The sequence below is a fragment of the Chaetura pelagica genome, unplaced genomic scaffold (genome assembly GCF_000747805.2).
Source record: "Chaetura pelagica isolate M959 unplaced genomic scaffold, ChaPel_1.0 scaffold433, whole genome shotgun sequence".
Classification (NCBI taxonomy): domain Eukaryota; kingdom Metazoa; phylum Chordata; class Aves; order Apodiformes; family Apodidae; genus Chaetura; species Chaetura pelagica.
Genome location: NW_009952574.1, coordinates 2537041 through 2554785, shown reverse-complemented (window position 1 = coordinate 2554785; position 17745 = coordinate 2537041). Strand labels below are relative to the sequence as shown.

At 42.3% G+C, this 17745-nt stretch overlaps 1 protein-coding gene across 2 annotated transcripts in view; it reads right to left on the bottom strand.

The window, feature by feature from the left end:
* The window catches only part of FGGY (FGGY carbohydrate kinase domain containing), a 123184-nt gene that overhangs the window by 721 nt on the left and 104718 nt on the right, over nt 1-17745 (bottom strand). For both annotated transcript variants that reach the window (XM_009993577.1, XM_009993576.1), the window contains one exon: nt 247-308. In XM_009993577.1, coding sequence (XP_009991879.1) covers nt 247-308 — 62 coding nt within the window. The remainder of the gene's footprint in view (nt 1-246; nt 309-17745) is intronic.

Genomic DNA, 17745 nt, shown 5'->3' with positions numbered 1-17745 from the left:
TCCCACAACCCCCGCGCTGCCGGCGGCCTTTGCTCGCCAAGGAAAGCAAGGGGGGCGGGCAGAGCCCCACGGGATGGTGCTCACATCCCACCGACAGCAAATGACCACCCTCAGCCAGCTCACTGAGCTGGGTGCCCATGTAATCCGAAGAAAATCTGGGTCATAAATACTACCACTATAAAGAGATATCCTTTAACTTCATGCTCAGTAAATGCCCACAGAGAAACACACAAAAGTCAGGATTACCTTTTATGCTCATGATTAGGCTGCACGACTCTCCCAATTTTCCCCATTTTCGCCATGGCCTCCTAGTAAAAGAGAAACACAAACTGGAAAAGCCTGTTTTGATTTAAAATACTTTTTGACAAGAACAAGATGTTTCAAAACCAATCGGAACATTACTGATGTATTTTGTTTCTGCTGCACAGGCCAGATGGCATAAAATATGTTCAATCCCATTATATAGTAGTCATGAGAACAAAGTACTGCAGACCCCTCAGTAAACCAAAGTCTGTTCCTCTTTCTTACTGGGAGTCCAAGACAAAACAGGCCTTTCCTTTATTATTTACACTAACCAAAGGAAATGTTAAACACTGCATCCCCAGAGGGGAGAGTTCTCAAATAAAATTATACTGTACACAAGATCCCTTAAGCATATTCTCAAAAGTATCAATTCCCTGCAGCAAGGGAGGACTCGAGTGCTCTCCAGAAGCTAAAGGTACCTTGCTAGTTTCTGTTAGAGAGCCCACTGCTGCCCCCACATTCCAGTCGAAAGGGGTAAGAGACAGACTTTGAGCCTACTCTGCTTTTAGCCAAAGCAAAGCCAGATGAAGGATCTCCTGCAGGAGGCTCTGGGACACAGTCCTGTGTGGAAAGGAGAGGACCAAATAATTTGGTTCCTCTCCTCATCTCTGTAAGATTCTGATTTTCTGTGGATTGTCCTGAGCAATCCTGCTGGAATGAGACACAAATCACCCATGTCGAGAGAGGATCAAGCTTTCAGGTCAGGGTAGAGGCAGCAGGCACAGACTCTTTTCAGTGTAAGTTATTTCATATGGAGCATTAAAGCCATAGCTTTCAGATGGAACATAAAAGATCAGGACTCAAGAATCAGTGTCTGACCACATCTGTATCAGTGTTCATAGCTTCCAAGCAAGACCCTACATCTGTCACAATGTTAGCGCCTAAGGCACAACACTGGGAGAGTATCAGAACAAGCCTTGGAGAACAATCAGCCTCTGCTGCTGCTGGAAGCCATCTACTCAACTATGGCTAAATTGTTAAAGGAATTGGATTATTTTATAGGCTGTGATATCTTCTGTAGTAAAATCTTTGCTTTCCACTAATCCAGCATTTTACAACTGAGGATCTCCTAGAACTTTGTAACGTGGATGAGCAACGTAAGCACAGCTCCACCAGCCCAGGGCAGACAGGGAGGCTCTGAGGACAAGCAAGATGACCAACAGACCTTACACCTTCTGGTTTCCCATTTCCCCTGTGTTAAAGAAATATGATCATGGCCTAAATGCCAGGATGTAAGTGGGCTGCCTGTGAAGGCAGAGGATCCTCATTCTCCCATGCACAGCCGTGTTTGCTCAGCTAAGCACGTGTGTTTGTTCCATCCTCCAGCATCAATTCTTTGATACTGTCAGTCCAAATGCGCTACCAGAATGTGGAACAGCTACTTTTACATTGTTCAGCTTCAGGGGGTTAAAACTGGATGAAACTGTGGCTCCACCAAAGCAAAAAACACTGCCAGTGATGTGCAGTCAGGATTTACTCTGCTAGGGCCTCTGATAAAACAGCAGGGAATCTTTCAGTGCACTCATATGCCCATATACTTCCATACGTGCAGAAGTTGATCGTACTTGGATTCCCCAAGAAACACCCTTGAAATGACACTTCCAGCAAGATAGTGTGTTCTTTTCTCTGGGACATGTGAGCCTGCTGGCACAGACACTCTGCACACCAGCCAGATTAAAATACTGGCACGGAAAGGTTGCTGTCTTTCCCAGTAAGAGAAATGGGCATTTATTCCCTGTTCTTTAACAGGTGATACTATCTCAGGCATTGTTCCTGTTTACAAGTCTGTTTTTTACAACTCCCTTACATGGCCAGCTGTATTTAGAGGCTAACCAGAAAAATGAATGAATGCACAGGAAAAAAAAGTCAAAGGCAATTCCCCCTGTTACAATCCATACTGCTTTTCCAGATAATTTTGTGTCTTACAGAAAATGTAAAGCAAAGTCAAAGCCCCTTGAAGCACTTTAACTCGTGACAAGAGATTTCTGCTCCCTGATTTAAGCCTCCTTTTGAATTGCTCTGGAGACTGCACAAAAATAAGACATCTAAAGGGTCCAAAAGTCTCAGACAAATCCACTTTTTTCCACAGGTGCAAAAAAAATGAAAGGGAGGGCTGAAGCTTGGCATCCACGTGCTCCATGCCCAGACAGGGCCGGCCTGCTGCTGCTGCCCCGTTCTGGGAAGCCTTAAAGGAACAGGACACGGCACCGTTCCCAGGACACGTTCTGCTTCTGCCGTAAGTACTGCACACACTCATGTTCTGCTTCACTCTGGGGCCTCTTACGACTTCCAGTGCTGAAAAATGCATTACTGCATCTTTGGGAAACAGGCCAGCCTCTGGAGATAAACAGATCTTCAGACACGTTTTATTTTTACGCTGTTATACATCTAACTCCAGGTCTCCTCAGGTTGGTTCAAGAAAGAATAGACACCAGCACCGGCCCCACCAGGCATAGGAGGCGTGAGAGCAGCCTGGCTCGGCTCAGCACGGCTCAGTCCTGCCGGCTGCTGCCGCCCCGGCCCCGCCTCGGGCTCCACCCCCATGTCCCCTCACTCCTCACCTCTCCTAACCTGCTGGGCCCAACACCACGCAGGGCACCTGCCACACTCCAGCTTTCAGACCACCTTCAAAAGGCCAAACCAACACTCTGCAGGGCTGATGAAAACCTCATATGCTCCCTGTGAGGTCTCACCAACCTGAAACTCCTGCCATAGAGGTCCCATCCTCTGACAGGCAGCCAGGGAGGGAGCCATGGCTCTGAATTTATGGTTGGAATCAATGGTCTTAAGGGTCTTTTCCAACCTAAATGATTCTATGATGGGCCACCAGGAGGACAGGCTAGAGAGGTCCCTAAAGGAAAAGTGGTCCCTCAAGCCCTAATCTTAACAAGGGAACAGGGCCTGGCTGCTGCTTTATCTGCTGGTTCACCTATCTCTCCACGTTTAGCTAAGGAGGAAGTTGCCATGTCTTTCCAGTTTACCAGGTAAAATACTTTTGTATTTTTAAATCTACAGAAAATGCATAGGTCTTTGAGAATCCACAGCATGAAGGTCTCACAGCAACTACCACAGTAATGTGGAATAACACATTAAAAAAAAAAAACAGCCAGCAATTTTCAACAACTCATTCTAGGTCACTCAAAATATCCTAAATTAATTCCCTCTCTTAATTTCCATTTCAGTTGTGTGTTTTTCTGTTTTTTAAGTCAGTCTGGTCATTGTTAGCTTGAACAAAAACTTTACTCCCAGAGGAGAGTTTTTTCAACAATTTTCTGGGGACAAAGAGGAACAGAACATTGAAAATATGAATTTATAATGAAAGCGGAAACAAAGGAACATAGGAATTGCATTACTGAATCAAATCAACCTTGTGCACTGTTGTGTCTCCAACAAAGTCTTAAATATAGCAAAGTGATAATACTGCTGTTCAGAAATGAACAGCATTGGTTTGAGGGTTGACATCCAAATCCATAATTTCAGTCACCAAGAATTTCACAATCTTAACTTGAATGATGCTCTCTATCTTCTTTGTTTGCCAGTCTAGACAGTACAGTGAATACAGTGATTTAAACAATGAATTCTCTTTAAAACAAAATATTTTGTAAAACTGCTTTTTAATAATTTCTTTTCTGTCTTTCTATAAAGGCTATGCTATAAATAAACCCTGAAAGTTCACATTTGATCATAATTTCTAAAGGCTGGGCAAGAGGCAAGTGAAGGGTTTACACAGAAAAAAAGAGAGGCACTGTGGAGGAGAAATAAGGGGATGCATTCATGATTTCTAAGCTTTTGTTAGTGTCAAGGCTGGGACAGATACAAGCCAGTAAACATTCTGCTTAGCATGGACAGAGTTAGTCAAACGGAGTTACCCTGCCTGGGACAGCAGGAACACAGGCCCATGGAACCAAATTCTGTGAGGCTGACAAGGTGCCATTTTGCTGCTTGGAAGGGAGACCCAGCTGGGAAGGTCAGTAGTCAGTCACATCCATTCAGTACTGGTGACTGGATTCTGCTCTTCAGCATGATCTGGGGCATGGGATAAGTTTAAGGCACCAGGGTAGCCTCAACAGGCAGCAGGTCTGGGAATAGAATCCAGGGTAACCCTATTTGGAACTTGGAAATAGTCCCCCAGTCTGATTTTCAACAGTGACTCAAGGACTTACATAGCTGAGTATTACTGAAAATTAAGGGGATCTAGGCCCTTCAACACATAAATCAAACAAGAAATCACATTTAGAGATGTCAAAACAAACAAACAAACTAAAGCAAAAAACCCAAACCAACAAAATCCCATTTAAATAAATTACCTGGGAGCACCACTTGCCTTACAAATTTGGGCTTTTGCTTTATTAAGGTACTTTAAATTGTATCCAAAGTTAAATGGTAGAGGCATTCGAGTACAAACTTAATTTCCCAGCTGTGCTCTCCCCACTTACTCATTTTGATAATCCCAAGAAATAGCTGACCTTCTGCCTCACGTAGTTATTAAAAGTGAGAACAACCACATATCTAAGCTTTTACTGTACAATTTCTATGGCTGAAAGCATTTGACCTGCATACAGCAAAGCGACCAAATTGTGTGACTGTACCATGTTCCAGTCACAGATAGAGTGCTGCAGCTGCTTAGAGGAAGGGTCCTTAGACAACAGGAAAGCCAAGAGGGATACTCAAATGTAAATTAAGCAAGTTTCTCTGGTTTATGGCTTGTCCAGTGACAGCCATGGTTGTATATGTAATAATTTTTACGGCTCTTCCAACAGTGAAGAGCCTCTCTCACTCCTCTCCATTCCACACACATAAACTGAGACAGATGCTAACTAGCACAATTTCAAGAAGCCCAGTCACAGATACATTTGTATTTGAGGAGAATAAATAGATTTTCTGAAGGGCTGATGCTCAATAAATACTTTCAAAATTTTCTAACAAATTGTAAGCAAGGCTGCTATTATCTTATAGGCTTTTATTTAGAGATTGCTTACTCAGTGCCCTAGAGATGCAAAATTCATCTTATGAATGCTTACAGGAGTTACATTAATGTATTTATGTAACACAGCCCTAGAAGAGCATTACTTTTTAGTGGTATATGACTGCATGAAGAAAGCATGTGATAGACCATATACAATATTTTGCTAGTGTGGTTTTTTTCCCCTTAAATTTGTTTGAGTTATAGGGGCAGATCTTGGCAGCATGCACAAAGCCCAAAATCTGTAACTCAATTCTCTGTGGTATTCTGAATGGAGCGAGCCAAGTTTTAAAACACATTATGGATAAATATTAGAGCTGAGCAAAAATTTCACACCTAAGACCAAAGTGTGAAAATTTGGCTTTCATTCATTTAGTGAAAAGGTGGAAAATTTCACACAAGCTTGCATTTTCCTTTTGCTCTGTTCCAACACAGATTTCTGTGTTCATATCAAACCTCAGGGAGACAGTTTCTGTCTATCTGTGCTGTAAGTCAGACTACAGAGGAGGAGGGAAAAGAAGGTGGAAGGATGGAGGTCCACCAAGCTGGACGCCAGCTCAGGACTAAAGCTCCAGTCTGTAATTCAGGAAAAAGTCATTGGCCTCTTGAACCTCACTGTCCATATGTTCAGTAACAGCACAGGCCCATTTTGGAGGGATATATTATGCATTTATTAAAGACTGTTACAGGGGTGGAGGGCAATCAGACAGGTAGTTTAGAAGAAGCCCAACATTATTCTACGCCTAAACCATCTGACTTCAGTTGACAGAGGCCAGCTGGATGGATCCTCAGCACTGAGACAAGGTTGTTTTCTGGTTTAAGAGCTGAAATGACATATTTACTCTTTTAATTTTCAGTTACCTCTCTCTGAAATAGGCTGTGCCCATTTGGTTTAGCTTATGTGCAGAGTCTGTCCCTAATTTTGTACATGGAGCCCTCCAGGCCTCATCGCAGTATGTATCCCTCGGCCTGTCCTGTTCCACAGGAGCATGGTTTTCACTCCTCAGCAGTATCAGGGACAATAACAAAGGGAAAAGACATCACGTAACAGTGAGACAAGTACAGATAAGGCTCAGTACCCCTTCTGCTTCTAGAGCACCTAATTTTGCCTCCAGAACAACCACTTTTGCAGTCTGTTTGACACTTGAGTGACACGCTGTGGCCACCGTAGCTCAGTGTCACACAGAACTTGCTCTCCAGCCAGGCTGGCCAGCCAACAGACAGAGCCATAAGAGGAGCAGCAGTGGCAATGCAGCTGCTCTAGAGGGTGGCTCGTCGTGCTAGCAGTGATATTAATTACTTATTCTGCAGACCAAAATTAGAATGGGATGAGGGTCAGCTATGATTGTCACATCATCTATCAGCTGGAAACTATGTTTGGGTCTAAGCTCCAGCCACAGTGCTACTAAATATAGGTTGTTTTGTTGTTGATTTGACTCTGCAGTCCCCCAAATTGCCTTTGACTATCAAATAATTATGCAGTTTGCTTTGTGAGGGCTCCACTGCTGGCACCTCTTAGTGTCCAAAGCTGCTTGGATGCAAACTTGACAGCTTTGCAGGGGTTTCAGTTTACCCGGGCAATGGAAAGATCCCAAGTGTTTAGCTCCTGTTTCAGTTTCACAGGTTGCTGGCACCAGGTGCCATGAATCAACAATCTGTGGGCAAAATCTTAGCAGCCTGCACCAGAGCTGGGGCACAGCTGAGCTACACTGACCCTTCCATGAGCTCATGTGGCTTATTCATGAGGCCTATGCCCACTATATGGGGTCAGCAGGTGAAGATACGAGGTAGCTTTAGTACAGTCAGCACAGACATGGGTAAGATGCCATCAGAGCAGCACAGGGGTCTGCCCAGCCTGTCTACCAGGTGGTTCCCACAACCTGGGCTGTGCTCTGCCTCCTTGCAGGCTGGCAGAAGGGGAGGCCCTGACTGCACCAGCTGGCACAGGCAGTACAGATCCCTCATCCCCTTCTGTGGTGGAATACATTTGTTAACCACACACAGTGTCACTGTTAATATAGACTCAGAAGATTTGTCCATATAAACCACACGAAAATATATGGATTTAACTCACTTTCTAGGCTTGGAAACATCTTGCTGACAGGAAGCTGTGTTTAACAGAAAGAAAGTTCACCTGGGAGTAAGGAGAGCAGGTTCCTACATCTGATCCTGATGCAGGGAACTGCACTACAGCTATGAGTTAAACCTGCACTCTGCCTACTGATCACTGCTGGTGACAATGTAAGCTAAGCCTGGGAGCACTGCTGCTCTGCACAACCTGCACCAAGACACTTTGCTTCTCCCTTCTCACCCTCCACTTCTAGTATCTGTCCTAGTGCTTTCACCCTCAATTTTAGGTAGTAAAACCTTTAGGGCAGGCAGGGCAGGTGTGTGTTTCCACACTAATTGGCACCACAAATGAGCTGGAAAGCAGAAAGGAAAAGGAAAGGAAAGCAGAAGGAGGCAATTGGACAGAGGAGGCTAAAACAGAGAAGCTGAAGAACAAGCATCCGCACAGGATATCCTGACTGCAGTGGAGTTGACACAACATTTAGTTGAACTGCACCACTTCCTTTAAGGTGCAAAATTCAGATTTATTCAGCTGATTTCTTTTCAGGTTCATGCTGAACATACAGCTTTCCTTGCGTTCAGTCATTGAGTTCAAACTTTTATTTGCCATCTGGCAATGGACTGGGATTTACTGGGGGAGGGGATAGGAAAGAGGGCTTTTTTTCCTTTTTTTTTTTTTCATCTGTATTTGCTTTATGAGCTATGGCTAAGGCATCATTTACACATGGGGAACTGGATTGGGTTCTCTCAATTCTTTCCATATGTTCACTTACACTGTCAAAACATTTTTTCAATCTAATTAATCTGCACACGTCTCTCTGTTCATTTCCCCACTCAGTGGGTTTTAGCATTTTTGGGGTATCTAGCTGGGATTTTGTCTTAAAAACAACTTCTGCCTGCACTTTGTATTAGGGTTATTCCATCAAGAAAACAAAACAATTTGCAACATTTCACTCTTCTCCATCTAATTAATTTTCCCCTATTTCCAGCACTGCCTAATGAGACTTTCCTTTCCCCCTCATCTTTCAAATACATTCTTTGCCATGCTCCAGTGTCTACCTGAGGTTAATGAAGGAAATCCCTGCTGTGAATTTTGATTTGGGATTATTTTTTATCTAGTTAATCTGATGTGTGGTTTACTATAAAGGAAACTGTACCTCAGAAATCTGCTTACATTTTACCCAATCTGGACTGCATTTGGGAAAGTACTTTGGACAGGGGCTCAGAAAACACAAGAGACCTTAAAAAAAGGTCTTTCACTACTGTAAACGTGTAGAAGGTTGAGATATCAAAACAGAGAGTAAAACTGCATTCAAGTATGAAGAGAGCTTTTATAGTAATCATAAAGACATACTATCTCCAACAAAAAATTAAAATATCACTTAAGAGAAAACTAGTATTTTATAGATAACCACCTAGAAGAAATAAGAAATCTGCACAGAGCTTAGAGGTGGACTGCATAGCCATTTCTCCTTATGAAGCCCAGGACACAGAAGATAGCTGTGTATGGCACAGGGGATTTGGTTTCCTTGCCATGATTACTGCAGACAATGAGTTAGCAACCTTTTCTAGCACACTCTTCCAGAAAGTATTTTTCTTTCCCAAACTGGAGGCTCCAAGTGGCCAAACTGAGTGAGAGGCACAGTGATCTGCTGATGATACTGTCCTGTTTTGTTAAAAACCTAGCATCCTCTCTTCTCTACGTCTGAAAATCAGAGGCAGCCAGAGATGAGAAGCTACTGTTTTCATTTGCTCTTCTGCCATTAAAACTGTCCTTTCAGAATAGTGCTGTTTCTAAAAGCACTTTATATGCTGGATACATATTGCTACAACATTTTAGAAAACTCTTGATTCCTTAAAAACCTAGGAAGCCTGGTTGGACAGATGGGCCAGCCAGTCTGTTGCCAAATGTGCTCTAACAGCAGCAAGGGAGAATCTCAGCCTGAGCTGTGGGATTCCTGCAGGCACAGAAGTCAGAGAGATTTATATGAGTAAACTGTCACAGACACATCAGAATAGGTGTTCTGCTCCCCTTGTTCCTAAAAAGTTTGGCTTGTATCTCTTGGAGATCACTGGGACATTGTAAATACAATTCTCTTTGCCATTAAAACTTCAGTGGTAAGTAGGAACCTCTTTATACTCACAACCTCCCTGTACACTGTAATCACATTTATTTCATAGAAAAACCTGTAGGCACCAGCTTAAATTCATGGGGAAGAAACTGGGTAGGCAGATGTTGAAAGTTAGAATCATCACTACTCCAGCTGTCAGGCCTGACATTTTTCTATACAAAACCAAAACCAAGGGCTATTAATCCCCACCTGCCCCAGAGCCATGAAAGAACCTTTGATTACAGTAATATTACATAACCTCTGTTAATGAGCAAAACTAAACCTGCCACCCAGCATTGCCAGCAGGAATTTTTAAAGGTATATGAGGCATCTTCTTCCTTAGGACACCTTCAAGAAAGCATTTGTATTGATTTGGCAAATAGAATAAGAGCACATTTTGTAACTGACTGGGCCCAAAACAATAGCTGGTTCTTCTGACCACGCACCAGTTTGAATTAAAAGTGCAGTTACCATGCGAGTGAGTCATCAAGTGGAGCAGAGTTTGGCTGACATGTGGCCTGAGATAATACAGCACCCTGCTGCCTCAGGGGTTCTCCTTAAAGCTGAGATCTTTCAGTGAGGAGCATGCTAGGCAGGCTTCACCTTCCCACCCCCACATTTTGGCTAAGTGGGTTGGGGAGCTTGTTTAGAAGCTCTCCTTTTTCTTTTTGGAAAAGGTAAACAGCAACTAATGCTCCCCTTACACCACCCAGCTGGTCACGATTCCAGCTTTTCCTTTGCTGTCTCATCCCATTTCCAACTTTTTAAAAAGTCCTCAGTAACCTGCACCTTGTGGCTGCTACTTCCAAGCAAGCCTTGTCCCTCCACTCACTTTAATGAGAAATTTTTAACCTTCTGCTCCTGAAGTGCTTATGGGGGGAAAGCTCTTCCCAGCACAACTTCTGTGACTGTAAGGAGGGCAGTTGGATATGTCACCTCCTGAATTCTAATCTTGGACAAGTCATGCAGGCTTTCTGCACCTCAGTTTCTCATATATTCCATGGGAATCAATAACACCACTACATTAGTATCAAACACTTAGGAGGGAAATCTAGCCAATGTGGGACACAACTGAAGAAAAAACACTTTGTGCTTCACAATTCAGCTGATCCTAAGAACTGAGCCAATTACTGCTGCTGAGGACCTGGCCTTTCACTTAAGAGACAGCAAGCTGAGAGAAGAGATGAATAGCAGAGACTCAAATGGCTCTTGGAGCTTTTCACTTGTAGGTCACCAGTCAGAACCTCAGCAAGGTCAGTGAGCGTTAGCAAGCTGTCATGGAATGCAAGCTTTTTATAGTGTCCTTTGCAAAGCAAATTGATTGGTTTCAAATTGATTTCTATTGTGTGCAGTTTTCACAACATGAAACCCTCCACTGTTACAGCTCAGCCACTGTTAACCCTTTGCAAAGCTACACAGGAGAAACTGCTACCACTACCACCTGAAAGGTCTGCCTTAAAAGGCCCACTTTTTAAAAAAGCCTACTTGAAGGAGCATCCTTATTGTGAGCTGAGCCTAGGTGACCTCAAAGAGCCTTTCCTTGCCCTGGGTAGAGGCACAGCACTGAGAGGAAAGTTGTACTGCAGCTGCACATACTGTTCCTCCCTTGTGCATAAATCGAGAATGGCAGAGCCCAGCTCTGCAGGGCTGTTCTTTACTTCCCACAATGACTCCACAGCCCTTGCTGGGACTACTCATGGAGAAAGAAAAGTGTGTGTGCTGGCAGCATCATAGGCCTATTCTTTGCAGAAAGTACTTTCTGAAAGAAAAGACAAACCAGAAGAAGCAAAAATGAACAACTCTATCATTATCTAATGCACTGAGATCTCAGCAGAGATCATTTGAAAGATCCATATTGTTTACAGCAGCTGATGAGTGTAACAAGTGCTGGAGCTGTGCTCTCGCTTAAAGTGCTAACATATTTACAGTTTTCAGTCCAGTCCTTAGCACTTATCTGTCATTTCAAGATGAATGCTCCTTTTGTACAGGCTAATTACTTGCATGAATACTGTACCAGCTCAAAATCCTAGATTTGTTTCGCTTTTCATTAGCAGCAATTTGGTACTTTGGAAATGGCCTAATATAGTAAAACTTTAAAAAAGCTGGGTTTTGTTCAAAGGTATGTCTTTGGCTGTGACAAGTATGGAATGAGAGGAGGGAAATTAAATTGCTTTTATCTGAGGAAAGTCTCAATTTTGCTATACAACTGTTGTAAGTACACACATTTCTCCTGCTTGTTTTTTTGGTCATAGATTAATTTGTGCTGATCTATATCAAATCAGACTAGATCAGTAACAGACTGATAAGATGCACCTATCTCATGCTCAACCATCTTTTTCTACATATAACACATGAAGAATTTGGTAGGATCCCATCTGCCCCTTCCTCTTCTAATAAACAGTAGGACCATGAGCAACTGAAAAGCTGTCAGTCATTTAATTTTTAGAGGAACAGAAGGAATGCAGGCCATTCTATAACTCAGTAACTTAATTAAAAAAATATAACCCAGACATGCAAGAAAAAGTTAAAACAAGGAGGTCTTATCCTGTTGAATGTTTTATGTTACATTCATTGGGTTACTGACCTGTCACAAACCAGTTTCAGATGCAAATTAAAAATGCTCAGCAATGCAAGACGCATCTGTTGTTTCTGCTAATCCTGATCCCACTGCACTCAAAAAAGGATAACATCTGATTTTCAGAAGGCTCCAGGAAATATCTTTAAACTGCAGTTTGGAAGGCTCCATACTTGAGCAAAAAGAACACCCAGTTCCTCAGTTACCTGATGGATACAGCATTAGATGTCTAAAGCTATAAGCCTGTAAATGAAAACGCTGATTTCAAATTAGCTCTCATTCCTAAGGAATTGCCACTACAGACTGTGAGTGAATTTGTGCTTTAAAGGATATGGTCTCCTTTTCCTGCCCAAATACTTTTCTAAAAACAAGAATGCTGCACCTGAAGTGCAGTTATACATTGTAAATAAATATATATATACACAACCTTTAAAAGCCATGAATGCTCCAAATAATAAAAATTGCTATAAACTTCCGAGCTGCAGTCATGTCACACTATAAAGGCCATCTTCCCTGAGATACAAATAGCAATGAAAATCCCTCACATAATAAACTGGTTGTAGTTCTAAAGCAAGGTTATGTTTTCCTGTTCAGAAGTCAAAAGATGTTCCAGTTATGTGCAACTGAGCTCTCAGTCTACTGGCCTTTCCATTCTTAATTATTTTAATACACCACAGTAACACAATTAGCATCACCATTAGTTTTCTTTGCACTTTTCCTTCTATCACCTTTAATTTAACTATAAAACCAGCCTACAAGGTACTTAAACATCACTACAGCTTCACACATCAGTTGGATGAAGAAGAAAGTTAAACAACTTGCCCAAAGTCACAGAGTCAGTGGCAAAGCTGGGAGTAAAACCCATGTAGTCTGGTGCTCAAATTAGGTAACATACATTGTTTTCTCATTGCAAAATTCTGCTTGTATTTATACTGAGGTAACCTCAGAAGAACTTGATACAACAGTGGCTTAAGTGAGATTTGAACTAGTGCAGCTGAAGAGTTTCACCCAATGTATGCATTATCTCCCATTACCAGGCTGCTAGTAAGAACTACATGGAGAAACACAGGTGTTTGGTTTTTTTTCTCTGGCAGTAAGAAATACTACACTACATTTTGTGTGGCATTTGTTTGATCTGTAAAGCCAGGCAATTCACTTCTTATCTCAGGGACATGAAACAAGCCTGCTGATTTGAGGTGCCTAACATTTCTCGGCACTCCTATCTGTTGGTACTAGAAGAGTTACAATATGAACAGGGATGCTGATAAACACACAGCCCTTCTCCCTTAACCCTTACTGCTACTGCTGCAGAAAAACCCAGCATGCATGGCTGGAATATGTGCAGAAACCTCTGCAACCTGAAAGCCTGTTGCTGGGTCACAGATACAAGGTAGTATCTATTCATAGTGTATTTTCCTGCTTCCTCAAGTCACAAACAGAAGAACAGCAGTTAGGAGAAATTGAGAAAGTTACAAAACAAAGCAGAAAATGAGGATGGGAGGAAAATAAGGCTGGAGAATTGAAAGGCAGCTAAACGAAATGCTCGTGTGAAACAGATCCTATGTAATTAGCCACTAGGGGGAACAAGAGTCATGCTGCTTAATTAAGGTGTAGTCACTCCTAGCAGTGGGCTGGAGGGTTCTCTTTGCCTAGAGAAGCTGGCTGGGGTGTTCCAATGCTTTCCCTGGAAGCTTTGGAGTGGGACAAAGCTTTTCTGACCTCTGGCTGTGTTTCACTTGTCCCTTTCTTATTTCTATAGGCTTTCTTAATGAGACTTGAAGATTTCATACACCTCTCATACTTTCTAACTGCAATTAACTATTTTTAGACTTAAACAATCTGGTAAAAATATTTAAATTAAACCTGGGAGCAGAAGGGAGGGGATGGAGAAAATTGAGAAGACCAAGAAAAAGAGAAAGGGCCAAAAAAAAAGGCAAAGCTGTGGTTTTCACATGGTGTACACTTTGGTCTTGTCTCTTTTAAAGTAAAAAGGAAGAAAATTCACATGCAGCTCATGTGCTGCATCTGTGAGAAATGTGGAGCACTGCTCTGCTGATACCCTGAGACTGAGGCAGTGGTTGGGAGGGGTAGCAAGGGACCTGCATCCCCACTTGTCGCTGCTGACCTGCATGACTGAGCGAGATGAGAAGAATGACTAAGGCAAAAAGTCAAAGCCCCTCATGGCTCACTTTTTCTCTGCTGCTGCTGAGGACACAAAACTATTCAACAGTATGTCTGGGACTGAATCACTGACAAACAATCTTTTCTATTACCATAAAAATGACAAATAAGTAATAGTTACAGTCTGTAAACACAAGACTCAAATTAAATAGAGTTCTAAGTGGTGCACTGTAACTGGAAGCAGGAACCTACTCCTATTAGAGCCGGCTCAGCCTAAAGAGTATCAGATGTTACTTGGGCCTTAGAAGGCCTGAGACATAAACTGTGTGTGTAAGAGAAAAATAAGTCAAATGACTCATGACAGAGTTTGCTTTAATATTAATGACTTCTTCTAGCTCTTTGTTTTTAAAGACTTGTCATTTTCAGATCTTGAACAGCTAACAGCTAACCTAGGCAGATGGCTTCCTCAGCCAGTGTCCTTCATGTTGTGTATAGAGCACTGGCACTGACAGACTCATATTCCTCTGGCTAAGGGGGAGCAGTTTATTTTAGCACTGTGATCAATGCCATCATAAATCTTTCCTCTGCCAGTCCAAGAACACTGGCACAGCCCAGTCAGTGCTGTGTGCATGTGCTGTACCCATAGAACAGAGGCTACACCACAACACTCTACTGAAGTCCTACGAGCCTTGAAAGTAGACCTGAGGGAGCAGCGCTGAATGAGCCACAAGACATCCCTGAGGATGCAGTTAAGAAACTGTGAAAGAGCAGAGAAAGAGAAACAGAAGAAAAGGAGTAAGATGAAATAGGCAAGAAAAGAAGAATCAAAAAAGAAAAAGTGAGGAAAAAATAGAGGCATGAACAATAAGGTGGCAAGAATACAAGAAGAAAGAAAATCAGCATAGGATTAGGGAGAGGGAGATGGTGGGGATACCAAGGATTTAGTGCCAAAAAAGAAAAGGCCCATTCTCTCTCACACTTCTTTCTCATGTTTCTTTTATCCTCTTTCCATGCCAGTCCTATGTTTTTTGTCTGGGATGAGTGGAACTTCCATGTCCAGAGAGCCACAAGTCTGGCAATTCGTCTTACGGAAAATGTGCTGGCTATCCAGTGTTCCCACAGGACCAAAGCTGCACAAAGCAAATGAAAAGCAAAGCTTGCTCAGACTCCCTTTCATGCAATGCAAGAATCATCCCTTAGATGGAACTGTTGCAAAATTAAACAACCTTACAACCACAAGCAGTAAATAATGAGTAATGTGCTTGTATATACAAAGCTTTTATACCGACCAGTCACAGAAAGTGAGGATAGCTCATCACAAAACGACCCCATTTATCAAAGGGGCTTCAAACAGCTTAGCATCTTTAGGTCCATTACTCATCTCTTGCACCTAAGCTAAGTGCCAGCTTCCAACCTAGAGGCTAACACATATCCCATTTATCTGCTCAAAGACACTCCACCACTGGAGTGTCTAACAATACAGGATTTGGTATCTAAACTACTTAAAAGTTAACAGAAAACAGTGATTTCATTACAACAGATAGAAAGACATTAGTCTGGGAAAACCAGGCAAAAATGAAGCCTTACCAGATGTTTTTTAAAGCAAAAGCAGTCTGACAGCAGTATTTTGCTGAATGTATCCAAGGTGTTTAACTCAGTTCTGAGCTAAAGGACTGGGTCATGAAGCGACCTTCCAAATGTGACACATTATCACCCTCCACCCAAAATTTTGGGAAAAAGTTGAGCTGGGGAATGGTGCAGCTCTCCACACATGCTCTTGTTGTGGAGAGATTCTTCAGAGGAGAAAGTATTGATTCGAAATTGGTTTGTTTTCCATAGTGTTTTCCCTTGGAGAGTCCCCTATTCTTCCAGAGCTCCAAAAGAAGTGACATGGTAAGACCTAACCTTCCTCCCTCTGCTCAGCATGGAATGCATGGCCACACTATGTTGACCCATCAGAGCTTCCACACCCACACTCCTCCCTACAATTTCTACCTGGTAAAAGATTATCTGGAAGCTCTGTAGAAAACAGCATCTTACAGCAGGTGCTCACATAAACAGGCCCTTACATGGGTCAAAATATATTTATGTGATGAAGTTTAGAAATGCTCAGGGGAATGACACCCCTAGGAGTACTACACATCTAGTCCCCTATAAATTATTTTTAGCTGAAAACCACACTTGTAAAAGATGACAATCCAGCTCACTTTTGCTGCTTATACACACTTAAAAGGCACAGCAAGATATGGGCACAGTGCTTCTCCTTATTTGTGTCCTAGTGTTTTTCAACCCTCATCTGGAGGAATATCTTTGAGCAAAAATCTGCAACTTGCGATTTTCCATGTCCACTTTGTGGTAAGCCTTTCTGCCTGTATTTCCCTCAAGAGTGACAATTACGGGCTTGCTGATCATTATGTGGACACTTGTCCCAATACAAACAGAACAGAGCCAAGAAGTGATTCCATATGGACTCTCTTTGCATGTCACAGTTCAATTTCTAGTATCAAACTGTGCCTCAGAAATGTTTAAGCACACTGGGTGTGAAAAGTTGCTTCTAAACAAGAAGAAAGCAAGGGTTGGGAATGGTTGTTACATGTCTGTATCTAAGAAAGCAAGGAAACAAGGACCTATAACTTAGCTGAACAAAGAAAGGAGAATGAGACATGAATTCCAATTCTAATAAAGCAACTGCTGCTATTGCTAATGAAACTAATAAAGGTCACGGGATCTCTCCTCTACCATTGCAGATCCATGATTATATGAAAGAGAAAAAAGAAAAATGTCTTTACTGTTAATCACAATAAAATGAAATTGATTGGAAATGCCCAGACAATAAACAGTCTATCTACAGGTAGAGCCAACTTCGTGAAACAAACCCCTCTAGACACCTTTAGAAGAAAGGACAACTTAGTACATGTACAAGTTATAAAACTTCTTCAAATATAGGGTGCAAAAGTATGTCCTGGTGGTACAAACTGCTGTCATCATATCCCACAACTAAGTGATCATAATGTCCTTCAAAAAATGTCTTTGTGAAAAAACCTCAAGCATTTCAGCCAGCCAGCACTGGGACTCTCCACGCTTGTGCTTTGCCGCAGAGCTGTCTGATCCCCGCGCTGACATAGCAAGAGTGCAAATCCCAGATGGAAAATTAATCTCACAGTGTAGCCAGATTGAGTTTCCAATTCTCCAGTGCATGACTTGAAGGTTGTTCTGCTCAGCTATTGAAGAGGTGAGGGCAGAAAGACTTTAACTTGTTTGACATCTTAAACATCATTTAAGCAAGACACGCTCTGAGAAGGACCTTACTGGCTGCAGACAGTTACGAAGGATCCATGGTATCCTCCTTTGTACTCATCCTTCCTGTAAAATATTGCTATCACACTTTTCCTTGCCTAAATGGCCTGGACAGAAGGGGAGTCCAAGGTCCAAATGACTTCAGCTATGTCTCTGAGTATGTGAGTAAAATCTGTCCTTAAAATAGAAAGGAGACAATCACAGCACATTTTAAACAAACTATCTATCTATTATAAAGACACATTTATGGTTTTCTCATATTTATGGTTCTCCTCAAGAAAGGATAGGGCCAGGAAGGTAGAAAA